At 35.0% G+C, this 14111-nt stretch overlaps 1 protein-coding gene across 2 annotated transcripts in view; it reads left to right on the top strand.

Annotated features, from left to right (window-relative positions):
- ERMARD (ER membrane associated RNA degradation) overlaps window positions 1-14111 on the top strand; it is a 24025-nt gene extending 9914 nt beyond the window's left edge. For both annotated transcript variants that reach the window (XM_063390545.1, XM_063390546.1), the window contains 16 exons: window positions 708-847; window positions 1342-1443; window positions 2597-2686; window positions 3117-3214; window positions 3736-3872; window positions 5195-5309; window positions 5820-5922; window positions 6364-6393; window positions 6902-6970; window positions 7715-7885; window positions 8805-8888; window positions 9693-9772; window positions 10261-10389; window positions 11884-12093; window positions 12912-13025; window positions 13575-14111. In XM_063390545.1, coding sequence (XP_063246615.1) covers window positions 708-847; window positions 1342-1443; window positions 2597-2686; window positions 3117-3214; window positions 3736-3872; window positions 5195-5309; window positions 5820-5922; window positions 6364-6393; window positions 6902-6970; window positions 7715-7885; window positions 8805-8888; window positions 9693-9772; window positions 10261-10389; window positions 11884-12093; window positions 12912-13025; window positions 13575-13734 — 1832 coding nt within the window. In that variant the 3' untranslated portion in view covers window positions 13735-14111. The remainder of the gene's footprint in view (window positions 1-707; window positions 848-1341; window positions 1444-2596; window positions 2687-3116; window positions 3215-3735; window positions 3873-5194; window positions 5310-5819; window positions 5923-6363; window positions 6394-6901; window positions 6971-7714; window positions 7886-8804; window positions 8889-9692; window positions 9773-10260; window positions 10390-11883; window positions 12094-12911; window positions 13026-13574) is intronic.

Here is a 14111-nt window from a genome sequence, read left to right as displayed (position 1 = left end):
CTTCAGTTTTTGTTTCCCAACTTTAGGTTTTTACAGAGATACGGTCTTGTTTCCCTTCTATATGGAATAGTTTGTAGGCGTTTTTTAATCAAAACAAAATATTATTCCTGATGAATTCATTGGCTTTTAATTTGCCAAATTGCATCATGCAAGCTCTGTTATTAATTTCCAGAGGTGGTAAAAATAAAGTAAACCAGAAAAATTTATTTTCATTTAAAAAGCATCCCATGAAAAAGAAGCAGTGATACCACTCCGTAAGGTACCACATCCATCTGCCTTCTTTAAAGGCCATAAGTGGTGCAATTTGACTCCCACTGTGCCTCCACTAGCTTTCTGCTTGACATATGGGATTTCTATAGAAATTCTGGTAGATTCTTCACATCTCAACAAAAGCAGAACACAGTGATCCTATTTACTTCCATATTTTCTTGTGTAAAGTTTTTGTTGGGGTTGGTTTTTTTGTTCTATTCAGAGCAGGTGCTTGATCTTACCTGGTTTTGCATTGCAGTTTTACTTTTCCAAACCCTTTCTGTGTGGTGTTTCGGACAGTAAATTGTATTGTATTGTTTGTGCTGAAATAGTTGGAATAAAATGGTCTGTGCTAAGTATGTACACAAACTGTAGCAGGTTTTATCCCTAGTAAGCTTTAAAATATTGGAACTTTAGGAAGGTTGGTACTCTAATCACCTTCTGTTTTTCAATTTAAGATCAAAGTGTGGATTATATCAAAAGCGTACGATCATTAGGACCTGTATGTGAATCTGTTCATTTGTACTTCAAATCTCTAACCAAGGAGCAGTTTGTAAGTCTGTATGCATCGTGGCTCCACTGGACAAATTGCACAAAGGTATGGAAATTTCTGTTAACAGTTTGTATTATGGCACCTGAGCCCTTTGTGGAAGTTTAATGTGAGAACACAGAAGAGTTGTCCATGAACCAAAATGCTTAGAATTTGTAACTAATTGTCCTTCTTTGGCAGATGGTTGCTTGTAATTTTTCTGACTTTGTAATTAGATTTTGATTTAGATGACATGAGGAGCTTTGGGCCTGTTCTAATTAGTTGCTAAGATTTTGTTTTTCTAATAATCTGTGCCTAATACCAAGTTTTATTTTGTATAGTTATTATGGATAATTTTAAAGATGTAAGCACTAGATATCAAGAGGTATTCTAGGGAAATTTCTCTCCAGGCATCTACACTTTCATTTCGTTGACATGGTTTTCTTTCTACATTTGTATAGCAACTATCACAGAGGAATATTTAAGTTTCTCTGTGTTTTTGGCAATGTGATCTTTCCTTTTGAATACTGAACCCAACATTCTTCCTCTCCCCCATCGTGCAGGTATTTCTTGAAGTGTTTGATATTTTACAATATGCACAAGCTACAGAAGTTGCTCTTGGCTTAATGAAGCTAACATCATGCTTGGAGCGAGCCCTGGGTGACGTAAGTACCAGCGTGAGGGGTCTATTGCAGATTTGGCTTTATAAGATGGGAATGAGCTCTTGGTTTAATTGTACACTGGAAAAAGTGATATTACCCTGTGCTGTAGTGGTACACTCATAGCCCACATGCATTTTGAGTCGGACAGTTTGGTTCTTTCCTGGATCCCATTGCGCTAGTGGAAACATACGTTGGACTCCCTCACCAGTGCTTGTAGAGTTGCTTGTGTGACTGCTGTTGCTAACCAATTTAATTAGGAAAGAGAAGAATTTGATTAGTCAATGTACATATAGTAGATTTTTGTTGGTTTGGTTTATTTAACTGAAGTGGGGCAGCATAGCTGCCACAGAAGATCTGATGGTGTGTTAGCTTCTGTTAGGGGTGGCATGCAGCTGGAAAAACAGGCTGCTGGGTAACTTCTCTGTGAGGGAGAAGGGAGGAACAGCTGCTTAAACAGTTTTTGCTGCTGGGCTGTTCTACAGCCAGGTAAGTTAAAATGGCTAGTTGTTCAATACCTATGAGGAGCTCTGGAGAAGGAAATATCAGAGAAAGAGCAATGGGCTAACTCACAAACCAGCTTCCCCAAGTGTGGTGCGAAGTAAATTTTACAGTAAAGCAAATCACCAAAGACTAGAAAAAAATGTCAGGGAAGTACAAAGAATGGAATGTGTGATAACAGTTGAAACTTGAGATGCTAAGATTGTTCAACAAGGAAAAAATCTAGTTTAAAGAACAGTCAGAATCAGAAGATAAACCACAGGTCTCCTCCCTTTCACAATGACAGACCCTATCAATTTCTATTGTAAGAACAAAATACACTGTCCTTGGTAGAGCTTATTCCCTTAATTATATGTTCTTGTTGTGCCTTACTGGTTTTTGTGGGTTTTTTTGGAAGAGAAAAGCAGTATATGTACAGACCCTGTGAAAAGTCTAACTATGGTCACATTAAGTAAAATATCCGCTCTTTCCTGATATGTGGTCTAAATTTTAATTTGTCATGAAATGACAGGATTTAAAGTCTTTCTAAGGATTTGGTGGGTTTTGTTTGATTAGTATTTTTACAATAAATGACAATAGTTATCGGTAAAATAGTGAAGGTATACAAAGAACTATACTAAATTATTTATTATCTTTTCTGGTCTTATTTTCTCAATAGGTGTATTTACTTAAGGGTAATGATTGTCCTTTCCTTCTAAGAGACTTGCTTGCATCTGAGCAGCTTGCAGATGTTTTTGGACAAGCTGTAGTAAGTACATAGTTTTGAAGTGAGGAATAACTACTGAGCTGATTTGCTTCCTACCAAATGCACCTTGTGTTAATTTGCATTAAATTACACTGGATTTATACTACAACAAGTAAGAGCTAAACTTGATCTCATTTTTTTGCCTGTCATAACTATTTGACATGTCTAATAACTATTTTGATTCTTCCCATATTATATTCTATATCCTCTACAAATAAGCTGAAAGATTCTCTTTAAGAGAATATTGGGAATTGCAAATAATGAGTTGCTGTTACTGCAACAAGTGGTGTCCAATCATCTTGACAGTAGACATTGTAGTTTCTCAATAACTTCTGAACTTTTCTGCCAGGGAAAGGTAATAAAAGTAAGAAGGGTAAAAAAGGCAAAAAGTAATAGATTTCTTCATGCAGTAATTGCTTTGTTTATTACTTAGATGAATGTACTGAAGGTATTCATTGGATCTCCACATGGTCTGAACCTTCGTAATGTTTTGTGGCATGGGTTTGCATCACCACAAGAAATTCCTGCCAAGTAAGTTACCAGGAAAAAACCCTCCTTTTCTTACAAGTCAGACTTGTGAGTTCTTGGAAAGTGGTTAATAAAACTTACTTCTCTTATGGAAAAAGAAAAAAATTCCCTTGCTGCTTCTGCTTCTTTTAGAAATGGATTTCCATAGAATACTTCAGCTATTACAAAGATGACCAGTATTAGGTTCAGCAGGTTTTGTACTGTTAGGGCAAACAAGAAAGTTTAATTTTTTTTTTATAAGTCAGGGTAGTGAGGAGTAACTTGGAATGAAAGAGGAATGGGGTAGAAGGAGCAACAACAGCCAGTGTAGAATACAGTGATGCTTTTTTTCTGACTCTTTTATTTTTTTCATGTTTATGAATGAAATTAATTATTAAGTACCCCTACTTAGATCGGTAGTGAATATTCTGGATGTTTTCTAAAAAAGGAAAAAAAACCCCTTTGTTCCTAACTCACAAATGTTGGTTCTTTGCAAAAGATTTCTTTGTATAAACTTTTCTAATATATTGTGGTATTCTCCCTAGATACTGTGCTATGCTGCTTTTTTTAACTGCAGGATTGGGGCAGTTGTTACAGACTTATCTTCTGCAAACTGAAAGTGTTTTAGTACATCGACCTTATGTGATCTTCATTAGCTTAGAGGAGCTTGATGCATTTCCAGGCAAGTATTTAACCACTAGCGAATGTCTTATTATCCTGTATTTGCTTTTGTTTCCTTGTCCGGGAGTGCTGTTGAAAATAATGCATTTTCCAGAGTCCCAAGATTAAATCTGAACTAAGGTACCTGTGTGCACCATCTTTAGATGAACCAATGATGCTTGCAGGGCAACTTCTTAATATGTAGACAGTTCACTGACTATTGACTAAAAAACGACTGCATTCTAAAATAATTAAAACAGATTGAAACACAAAATATGGCTGCTTCTAAAAGAACTCAACTGCATGTCACATTTTTTTGATTATGAGAGTTACTTTCATGTAGTAGTTGTCTAGTTTGCCTTTATGAAATCTAACTTTTTTCAGAATCAATGAGTTCCAGCTGCAAGGGTTCCAGCAGGAGTGCCCTGAGTCTTATAGGGAAGGTGGTGTTGAAACAGAGGAAAAGATGGTGACACAACTTCACTACACTGATGCTTTTCTCAGGGAAGGATTTGAAGTGTCAGATTAAAATCTTCTCCCTGACTGCAGACCTTGTTTGGTTTATTCCTACTATTTTAAGGCAATAACAGCATATCATATAGAGAATCTTGGTGTCATGGTGATCATGGTCCATTTGTGCTACATAATCAGTGGTACATCTGTCCAAAAAATTGAGACAGGGCTTTTGGGAACCAAATCAGGCTGATAACATTCCAATAATTGTGGGGTATAAATCCTGTAGCTGTTGATGGGCTTTGAAAAAATGCATACTGCAAACTAGTTACACATATAATTTTAAGCTTTCTCCTGGATAAGACATTTATAATGTGAATTTATAAGTGTGGGGTTTATTACATGGTAGCATTGAAGTATGAAGTGTTAATTTATTATGCTGTGTTTTCAACACAGAAGATTGATAAAAATAGGAACAACGTGCTCATGTTCAAATGTTCATACAACTGTACTGATTCTGTCTGAATAGAAATGATTCATTTTTATTATACTTTTTTTAAGTATCTGAAGTAGTTAGAGAATGATTCAAGAGAAGCTGGGTCCAGTTGCTATGAAGCCTTTCAACAAAAAGCAAACATGGCTTTTTTAAGTGGTTTTACTCTGTAATTTCATATTATCACTATGAATGCAATCTTACATATTTAATTTCTGATCTTAAATATGGCTGCTATTGTAGCTATATTTAAAATAAATTGGATAAAATAAATTGGATAACTTTTAAATCTCCCTTTACAAATGTTGAAATAATATAATATTTTCGGCGAAATATTTAAAATTCATTAGTAAAGTGTAGATTATATGTCATTTTTCAATTTTATTTTTAACTTGCAGATCTTAATAATGAAATACTTTCCATAGCTGAAGAACTTGTGAAACGGTCCAGTTTTGTATTAAAAATGATGTTACCATTTTGGATCGCTGCTTTAACAGCTTTCAAGCAAAGCAGGTAAGATTTTTTAAAATTATTTTTAATAAAACCTGAAAAAGAATATATTCTGTATTTTTATGTCTGCATTTGCAGATTCCAAGACTTCATACTATATCACATCATATGGGTATGCTTTGTTGTGATGATCCTCTTGGAAAGTTTGTTGAATTATGGCTTTGTTTTGTGCCAGCTAAGATTATAAACTATATTTTGAAGCCCAAAGAGAGCTATTGGACAGGTAGCAAAAAAGGAGAGGTTTCTAAAGCAAGTGGAAAGAAATCTTCTTATGTTAAATCACAAATATTTTGAATTATGGAATAAAGTGTATTGTTTTGTTTTTCTCTCCTGTGCTCCATCTTTTTGTGAGTTATTCGTGTTTCTGAGCACCAGTAGTCATTTATTGTTTGTTTGCAAAGTGCAATACAAAGGAACATTGCCAGGGTTGTTTGGCCTGGGACTGTAACTCTGAAATAGTTTGTATTTAGCATGAAGAAAAACATCCTTTGGTTATCTCTGTTACTTTTTCAGGTATGCTGACAGTGTGATTCTCTTACTTCCTCAGCTGGAAGTTGGACTTAGATTGCTCTTCACTATATCTAATAAGTGTCCAAATCGATTGCTAACAGCAGAGGTAATCTTTTCTCTAAAGTCAGTTATGATTTAGCACTTACAATATTTGCAAAGTAGTTATTCTAGAAGCGTAGTGTCTGTAACCATTTACAGATTTACCCCACAAAATTTCAATCAATTTTGGAGTGTTATTTACAGATCTCCAGTTGAGATTTATGAATGCCTTTATTTTTTAAAATGTCTGCCTGAAAAGGACTGAAAAACTAGTGGAAGATTAGTGTTGAGAAACAGTAGTTTAGGGTGAAAAGCAGGACATGAAATATTTGTTTTAAAAAACTCAGCACAAAATCCCAAAGTCCCTTTTTTCATTCATAATGGGACTTCTTAGCTATTCATGCACCTCTGGTATCACATGCAAATGAATAAACTAAAGTTTTATATACATGCCTAGTTAATTGATTTTGTTTGAAAACCAAATAATATTTTTTGTGTTTTGTTCTAGTCTTCTGCTCTCTACACCACTTTTGATGAGGTACTGTGGTTTTTTTTTAAAATATGTACCGTTGTCAGAATTTAAACCATGCATGTTTCCCATTACTAGAGTTAAGAATGCACTTTCTTTTGTTGAATATGCCATTATTTCTAACTTTTTTCCAAATAGAAGATGATGGACAATAAACACTTTAGGTTTGGAATACTCCAGAAAATATCAAAATTAATACAAATTGTAACAAACAGACTATTTTTTTCTAAATGTTTCTATGTTGAAATTCATCACTCCACAGAAACAACCACTGTGCTATTTTTCCTTGATTCAGTTATTCAAAATAAATACAAATAAATATTGCCAGCATAAATCCTCAGTTTTACAAGTTGATTGGATTATTTCAAATTGTTTGTCAGTAATAATTAGGCATCTTGATTCTAGAGTGGCAGAAGTAATCACAGATTAGGAAAACTACTTTAGATGTTGTTTCTTCTTTGATTGTATGGTCTTCAATAATTTAATAAGTTTCTATTCAAATTACTTTTTCCTCTAGATGCTAGCAAAGCATTTGGATAATGAAGAAGTCAACCAGCTACCTTTAGTTCTTGAGGAGCCTGCCATGGCAAGTGTCTTGAAAGTTTTATGGGGTTTTGTTGTTGTTGTGTTTTGCTTGTTTCACTTAGTAATAATTTGTATGATATTCCTAACATTCACTTAGTTCATGTAGCTTATGTCTAGCAGCTTAGAACCTTAGAAGCTTGTTAACCTTTTTTATTGTGGAGGATATAAAGTCATACCCGACAAGCAATATTGCATTAGGATATGGGACTAGCTTTCTTTCTGAAATATAAGTGTCTCAGAGATATTTGTCTTTAGACTTCTGAAGTTCAGCTGAATGGAGTAGAAGAATTCATGCTTCGTACAGGAAAATTTCAAAACTTATTTCTGATTTCTTGTGGGATATGCCTTACACTGCCTGGGCAGATAGCACAGAAATGTGGCTCAAACATACCAGAGCACATTCTGCATCTTACTACCCAAAGGGGTTGTGAACAGGAAACCTCAGGGTGCTGAGTTTAGAGGTCTTTTGAGAGTGTAGGGGAGATCTGAGGTTACTGTCCTTTTGCCAGAGGCAAAGGGGCTGTGAAAGTCTTGGGACACAAAGCTGAAGGAAATCTGTTGTTCGCTGTCACAGTATAGAGTGAACGTTACAAATATAATTTACACTGGTTTTTCTTCTGAATATCTGAAATATAGACATGGTCACATACTTGTCTTTCAGAGATATTCTATACACTGAATATATTCAATTCTCTGTGAATATACATACAATGGATTTCAGTATAGTTGGTGTGTGTTTCCACAGGACTTCCTTTGGGATTTCTTGAACCACCAGGAGGGCCCACGTATAAGAGATCGTTTAAGCCATGGAGAGATCAATCTAGAAACATTTCCCAGAGAAGTAGCTAACCAGATAGTTGGTTTTGCTATTACTATTCTTTGCAGATTCTCAGATGAGCATATGTTTTCTCTTAAGGTAGGGATTTTACTCTCAGATGATTTTTTTCAGTTATTTTGGATACCAAATATGATTTTAGATAGAGCTCTATGACTGAATCTTTCTTGACAACTGCTTTTTGTGCAAATGAAATATTCCTCCAAGTAAAAAATTGAAAGTATGTTTTGCCTAGTTTTGTGGTGAAATAAGTACAGAAAGTTTTCCAAAATGCTACCCTTTCTTGCTATACCTTAATTTGTTGGCTTAACCAGTCCTTATTCACAAGGTTGATTCATAAATTGTAATGATTCCACTTAATTTTGACAAATTGTATCGATGAACTAGCCTGTTTATCTGCAGAATTATCTGAAAGGTATGTAGAACATCTGTAGCTCACCCACTGAGGTATGTGATATTTTCTTTTCCTGAGACTGTAAATAACAGTAAAAAAATCACTGTAAATAACAGTGCCTTGCTAATAGAGTAGCCTTGCAATGGTTACTTGTATCTATACTTACACTATGAATTTTTAAACACTTTTTGCCTAGCACTGTGTTTCTCAACATTAGCAATTATTTTGTTTGCTCTCTCCAGTTTTCTGTTTATATTTGGAATTACTTTTTCAATATCACACAGCAGCCTGTGAGATAAACCTTCCATTTATTAATTGCAGCTCTGTTTTAGTTTCTCAAGATGTATTGTGTGCTGCTGCATGAAGAGAATACTTGGTTGCTTTTCTGTCAGCTGCTGTCAGGTTTCGTAGTTAGAATATGTGAAATAAAGTTTTAACCACTCACTGTGCTGATTACTTCTTTCAGCCCTTAGATGTCTGGAAGTGTTTATTGACATCAGTGCTATAGGTGGCATGCTTCATAAAATGAAGTATAAGTCTAGGTCTGCGTATGATTAGGACAGCTTAGAGAAACTGTTGTGTATTGTCTGTGGTCTGGTACATCAGGAGCATATGGTGATAAAACCACTGAGGAACTGTGCAAGTTGCTACCGATCTCGATTTCACCCAATTTCCCGAATCAAGAAACAGGTAGGTACTTCCATCTGTGAAAGCATTGTGGTCCTTGAAATTGTGAATCCTCAATATTATCTAATTCTTTTCTTCATGCTTTGGTTGTCCTAAAAAAATTTCAAATCTTTTTTTTTTTTTGTTGTTTATTTTTTAAAACATAAAGGAAATCACATTTGCTAAAACGAGATATAATTGTGCACACTCCTGTTAATGCGATTGATACCGTATTTGTGTTCTAGATCACTAAATAGCTTTATTCTTACCAGAGTGTTTGCTTTTCTGTAGCTTTCTTGATCTCTTTATGCTTTTTATGTCAGGAGCACTGCTAGGTCCTGTCTCCAGGAATCTTGGATTAGGCTATTAGTAAGGTTTTTACTGTATGAAGGCCAACTGATTAAGATTCTGGCATGGTAGCAAAATGTGCTTTCCAATGGCGTGGTAGCTCTCTGCCAATCAATTTAATGAACTCAATTTAATGAGGATGTTTCTCTCTTGATTTCAGGTTGCAGTAGACATACTTAGCCCTTTTACTTTTCAACAGCATTCAAACAGTGTGTTACAAAAGTCATGTTAGTTCTTTTTTACATTAAAAAAAACTTATAAAATACTAAATTAGTTAATTCAGATAATGTTTTAGCATGGAAGTGTACATCCAGGCTTTTTGCCCTAACCTAAACCTTAGCAAATGAGGTTGGCTTACACAATTACGACTAGGGAACAAATAACTTACTGCCTGTTGCTGTTTTTTTTCTAAATGGGTCACTAAGAAAAGCATGTCAAAGTCTATACTTTACAAAACGTTTTTCATGATATGTTCCTGAGGTGCTGGAATCTATGAAGAGCATCCACTTATGGGCTGAATTGCCAACAGTGCCTGAGGAACAAGTACAAAAGATTAAAGGGTATGTATGTGCTGCATAAGATCACCAGATATAAAACAGCAAATAATTCTTTATTCTGTTAAGGACTTGGTAACCACTGGGAAATTTTATATGAGGTATTAGTTAGAAAAAGAATGTAGCATTTTACTGTTATTTGAAAAGGAGGAGATCATTAATAATATCACTGGAGGATACTGTACTTGTTTAGAACTGAGAGAAGAAAATTTAATGCATCTATTATATAATCAGTATATTGTAGGCTTTTTATGAATGGAGGATTAAGAGGGGTTCTGAAGATTGCTGACACTGAGAAAAGGTTGCTTTAGTTGGAGAAAGAAAATTATGTTTGTAAAGTAGAGGGAAAAAAATTATATTAGAGTGTTTGAGTGGACACTGAGTACACTGCTATGCAAAAAAAATCTGTCTCTTGATCTATGCCATTTAAGTACTAATGAGTACTAAATAATGTTATAATCTCAAATCTTATTTTAGACTCTTTTGTTTTTAAGGTTGGAAGGAAATGCTGAAGCTGATACTTTAATCTTGATGGTATCTGAAATTATATCTCAGTTGCAGCATTACATGCCCCAGAATTGCTGCAGTTCAGATGATCCTATCAACAGTGTCCTAACAGAGAGGTGAGTTTGATGCCCTCCTGGTTCCTTCTGTCAGCTTCTACTTGCAGCCCAATGTAAGAACTCTCAAACCTTATTAACCTAAATTATCCTTCCCTGTTTGCAGAGAAATGCTTGAAATGTTGTATGCACTTTTCTAGTGTTGCTGCTGATTTAATCTGAAAATTTTAGGATTGCAGCTGAACATAATTTTCAAAATAAAGATGAGACATTGTACATTTTGGAGTTACAGTAGAAATTTTACTTGGAAATTAACCTGAAAAAACCAGCTTTTTTTTTTTTTTTTTTGAAGACCACAAAAGCAAAATATTTTAAATATTTGTGTACTTACTAGATTAGGTTGATTTTGGTCTGGTTTGTGCTAAAACTGCATCAGAAATTAATTTTAATGTGCTTGGTGCCACACTGTGTGTGATGTTCAAAACAGCAGTACACTACTATATAATTCTATTCTTCGTGCTTTAATATCAAGATTCAGAAAGATAAACTATCTTGTTATGATTGGTATCAGACTTGGAGGTATGTTAGTTCCAATTATGTCTGACTTGGAATAATGATCAAAATAATTTGACTTTTAATTGCCACTCTTAGAGCAGCCTAAAGAGTCCCACAACTGAATAAATATGTTGGAACAAAACACTCGTAACCAAACCCATTAGGCACAGGTGGCATAGAGCAAAGAGGATTCTACCTGTTGCTTTACTTATGTAACATGTGGATCTTCTGCTTCCTACCCATCAATCTGCAAATTTGTCATTTGGAAGAAAGAAGTCTAATTATTGATGTGTTGAACCTTATTCTTAGAGTTTTCTGCCTTTATCATTTCAAGTCATTAATGTTTTGCTGTCTCAGGGATAAACTGAGCATGAGGGAGATTAAGAACCACTTCTGTAAGAACAGAGTGTTTAAAGTGATGTGTGACACACTGGTGTAGCAGATAGGACAGCAGGAAGATATTTGTGTGCTTTAACAAAGCATGATCTGGTGTGGTGTTGATTAAAAAAATGGCCTCACCACCTGCATTTTACTCAATGTCAAGTCTGCTTCTTGTTCTGCCCAGAAGAAAGACCACACACTAATGGGAGTACTAATAAATAGCATTTGTTTCAATGAGTTTTATTATGGTGGATGTTAATTCATTGTGAGTTGAGCTATGGTGGGAGGCTTCAACCACAGCCCTGCTGTGATTTGATGTGTTCAGTGTATCATTTCAGCCAGGCAGTTTTGTTTATTGTGGTTGTGTTTCTTTGATCTGAAATGGGAAACATATTCATCATAATCAGTTTTGCATTTATATTCAATAAAGTGATTGAAAACACAATCACTACTCCTGCTACAGAGATCCTTGCTTTCTTTCAGTGATGAGGTAAGGGCAGTTTGTTTCCAGGTTTTCTGAATTAAAGCATTTTGAGTCAAACCACACTTAAGATGAACTGTGTCCTATGTTAAATCCAGCTAACAAAAGACTGACGTTCAAAATCCCTTCCTGTTTTGGAGGCTGCTGGTGGAACTTTGTGACACACGCGTTTGCACGCTGTATTCCCCGCGACCTGTCCTGGAGGTAGCGGTGGCGCTCCGCAGAATAAGCGCGCAGTGCCATCAAGTGTCCCAACAGGTCATTGCCGGCGCCGGGCTGAGGTACGCGCAGTGGGTTAACAAGAGTCTGCGCTCTCGCCAGAGGCACAACTATCGGCGGATGCTCAACAGGTTGGCTGCTGGTTTTGCTTTACCCCGTGGTTAGGTTTATGAGAGAATGGCTGCACGCTGCTGTGGCTGCCTTTCGGTGCGTTCGCTTGGGAGTTTAAATTCAAAAGTGTTCTTGTTAACCATTTCAGAGTCAAGTATCAACCAGATTTCTATTAAGTAGTAATACTGAAATGAGAAGAAATTCTCAAATTGGAGAATAATTTAAGGAGCATTGCTACATTATATCATTGTAAATTACAAGCTTTTACAATTAAGTATTACTTAAATGTTAGATTGTATGTCTTTTAGTTACTGGCTTTTCCTATGTCAGTATATAAATGCCATTCATGTTTGATTTGACTGCAATAGGTTAAACTGATTCAAAGATTTTATCTACTTTAGTTTGTTGCTTTTTATCATTACACCTGAAACAGTCCCTTTATACATAGAAGAGATTTTAAGTATCGTGTTACTGGCAAGGTTATATTCCTAAAAATGTTACCCCTATTATTTAAGAAACATGGCTTAAACTGACAACTGATGACAAACATTTCTGATTCAGTTGAACTGTAGTTTCTCATCTACGGATTAATGGGAGCTTGCAAGTTTTTCTTTGGAATCTTAGATAGTTGCCTTCTTTTCCCCCCTTGTTTTCAGTTTATAGTCTCTGTTTACTTTTCTGGGATTTGCAGTTCTTTTTGCTGAAGGACATTTCATAGCCATTTTTTTCTCCTGACTTTGCAATATCCAGCAATTTAAATTGGATTTTTTAAATATTAATGATTTCTTTTTAATTTGGTTTTAGTTTGTTTATTTAAGTATTTTTGGTTTATTTCTAGCATTAAATTTTTGTCTCCAGTGTTGCGGCTTATCTTGCTATTGATTACTCTGGAACTAATCAGTGTTCATTCAGTTTGTAAGAAGAATCCTTTTGATTATCAGCAGTATCTAAAGTGAGTATATAAATTTACTTTATGAAAATAGGACTTGCCCCAGAATTCCTTTTTTAACTATTCTGTAGAGAATTTTTATTATTATAGTCATAATTTTACCTCGGACAATGTTCACTGAGGAGCTAAAATAACTTTGTTGAAGTGTAGATAGGGAATATTAATACATGAAAGTTGCATTTAGCATGTTGCTGACTTTACTCATTGTGTGTTGATTAACAGCTGGTTGGATATCACATACATTGTGAAACATTTGACCAAGAAAGCAAAGGAAGCCATTTGGGGAAAACTCTGCCACACATTTGGTCAATGTATTCTTTCTATGGTGGTGTTAATTGCAGTTCTGAAGATCTTCCCATCTTACTGTGAGAGGGAGGGAGTGGTTCTCCAAAACGACAGCAAACATTGTATTGATCATCCAGTCCTCCTGAGGGAGACTGGAAACTTGAAAATGTTTGCAGCTTTACGTCAGGCATTGCAATATTCTTCTCTTTTTTTAATTTTTCTTTTTAAATCCTTAAAAGAGTTTTCCTCTAATGTTATTTCTTGTAGGTTTTTGAAGTCAATCTTGCAGTACACTGAGAACTTGGTGACATACACAAGCCCTGAGAAAAACAAGTGGGATGAAACCATGGAACTTACAAAGAAGACTTTGATAAAACTAAGGAAAATCAGTGACAAAAAGCTGATGCTAATGCATCTAGCTATGTGAACTAAATGTGCTTATGATTGTCTGGACATTGTTATGCCAAAACAGTTATGGAGACATCATATTTGATAAATCTAATTCAAAGACAAACTTCATAAGTCGTTATCAAATTTTGGATGCAGAATTTACTCTTTTTATCAGAGGGTAGCTGCTGATACTGGAGATAAATGATCAAGCTTACAGAGAATGGGTTGTTTGTCAAATCCACTGAAGAAGATTTACTGTGAATGAAATCAGGGTGATACAAAAGTTCTACTGTAAATATATCTTGTGTTTTGTACATTGATATTTTATATTTTTTTTCATTTCCTACTGTACTGAAAAATATCTAAGAAAAAAATGTGAATAAAAGATTTGGAAACTTTTAAATCCAAAAGTAA

Source organism: Prinia subflava, chromosome 2 (genome assembly GCF_021018805.1).
Source record: "Prinia subflava isolate CZ2003 ecotype Zambia chromosome 2, Cam_Psub_1.2, whole genome shotgun sequence".
Lineage (NCBI taxonomy): Eukaryota > Metazoa > Chordata > Aves > Passeriformes > Cisticolidae > Prinia > Prinia subflava.
Note: the sequence above shows the minus strand (reverse complement) of the source record. Positions and strands in the feature narration are given on the sequence as shown.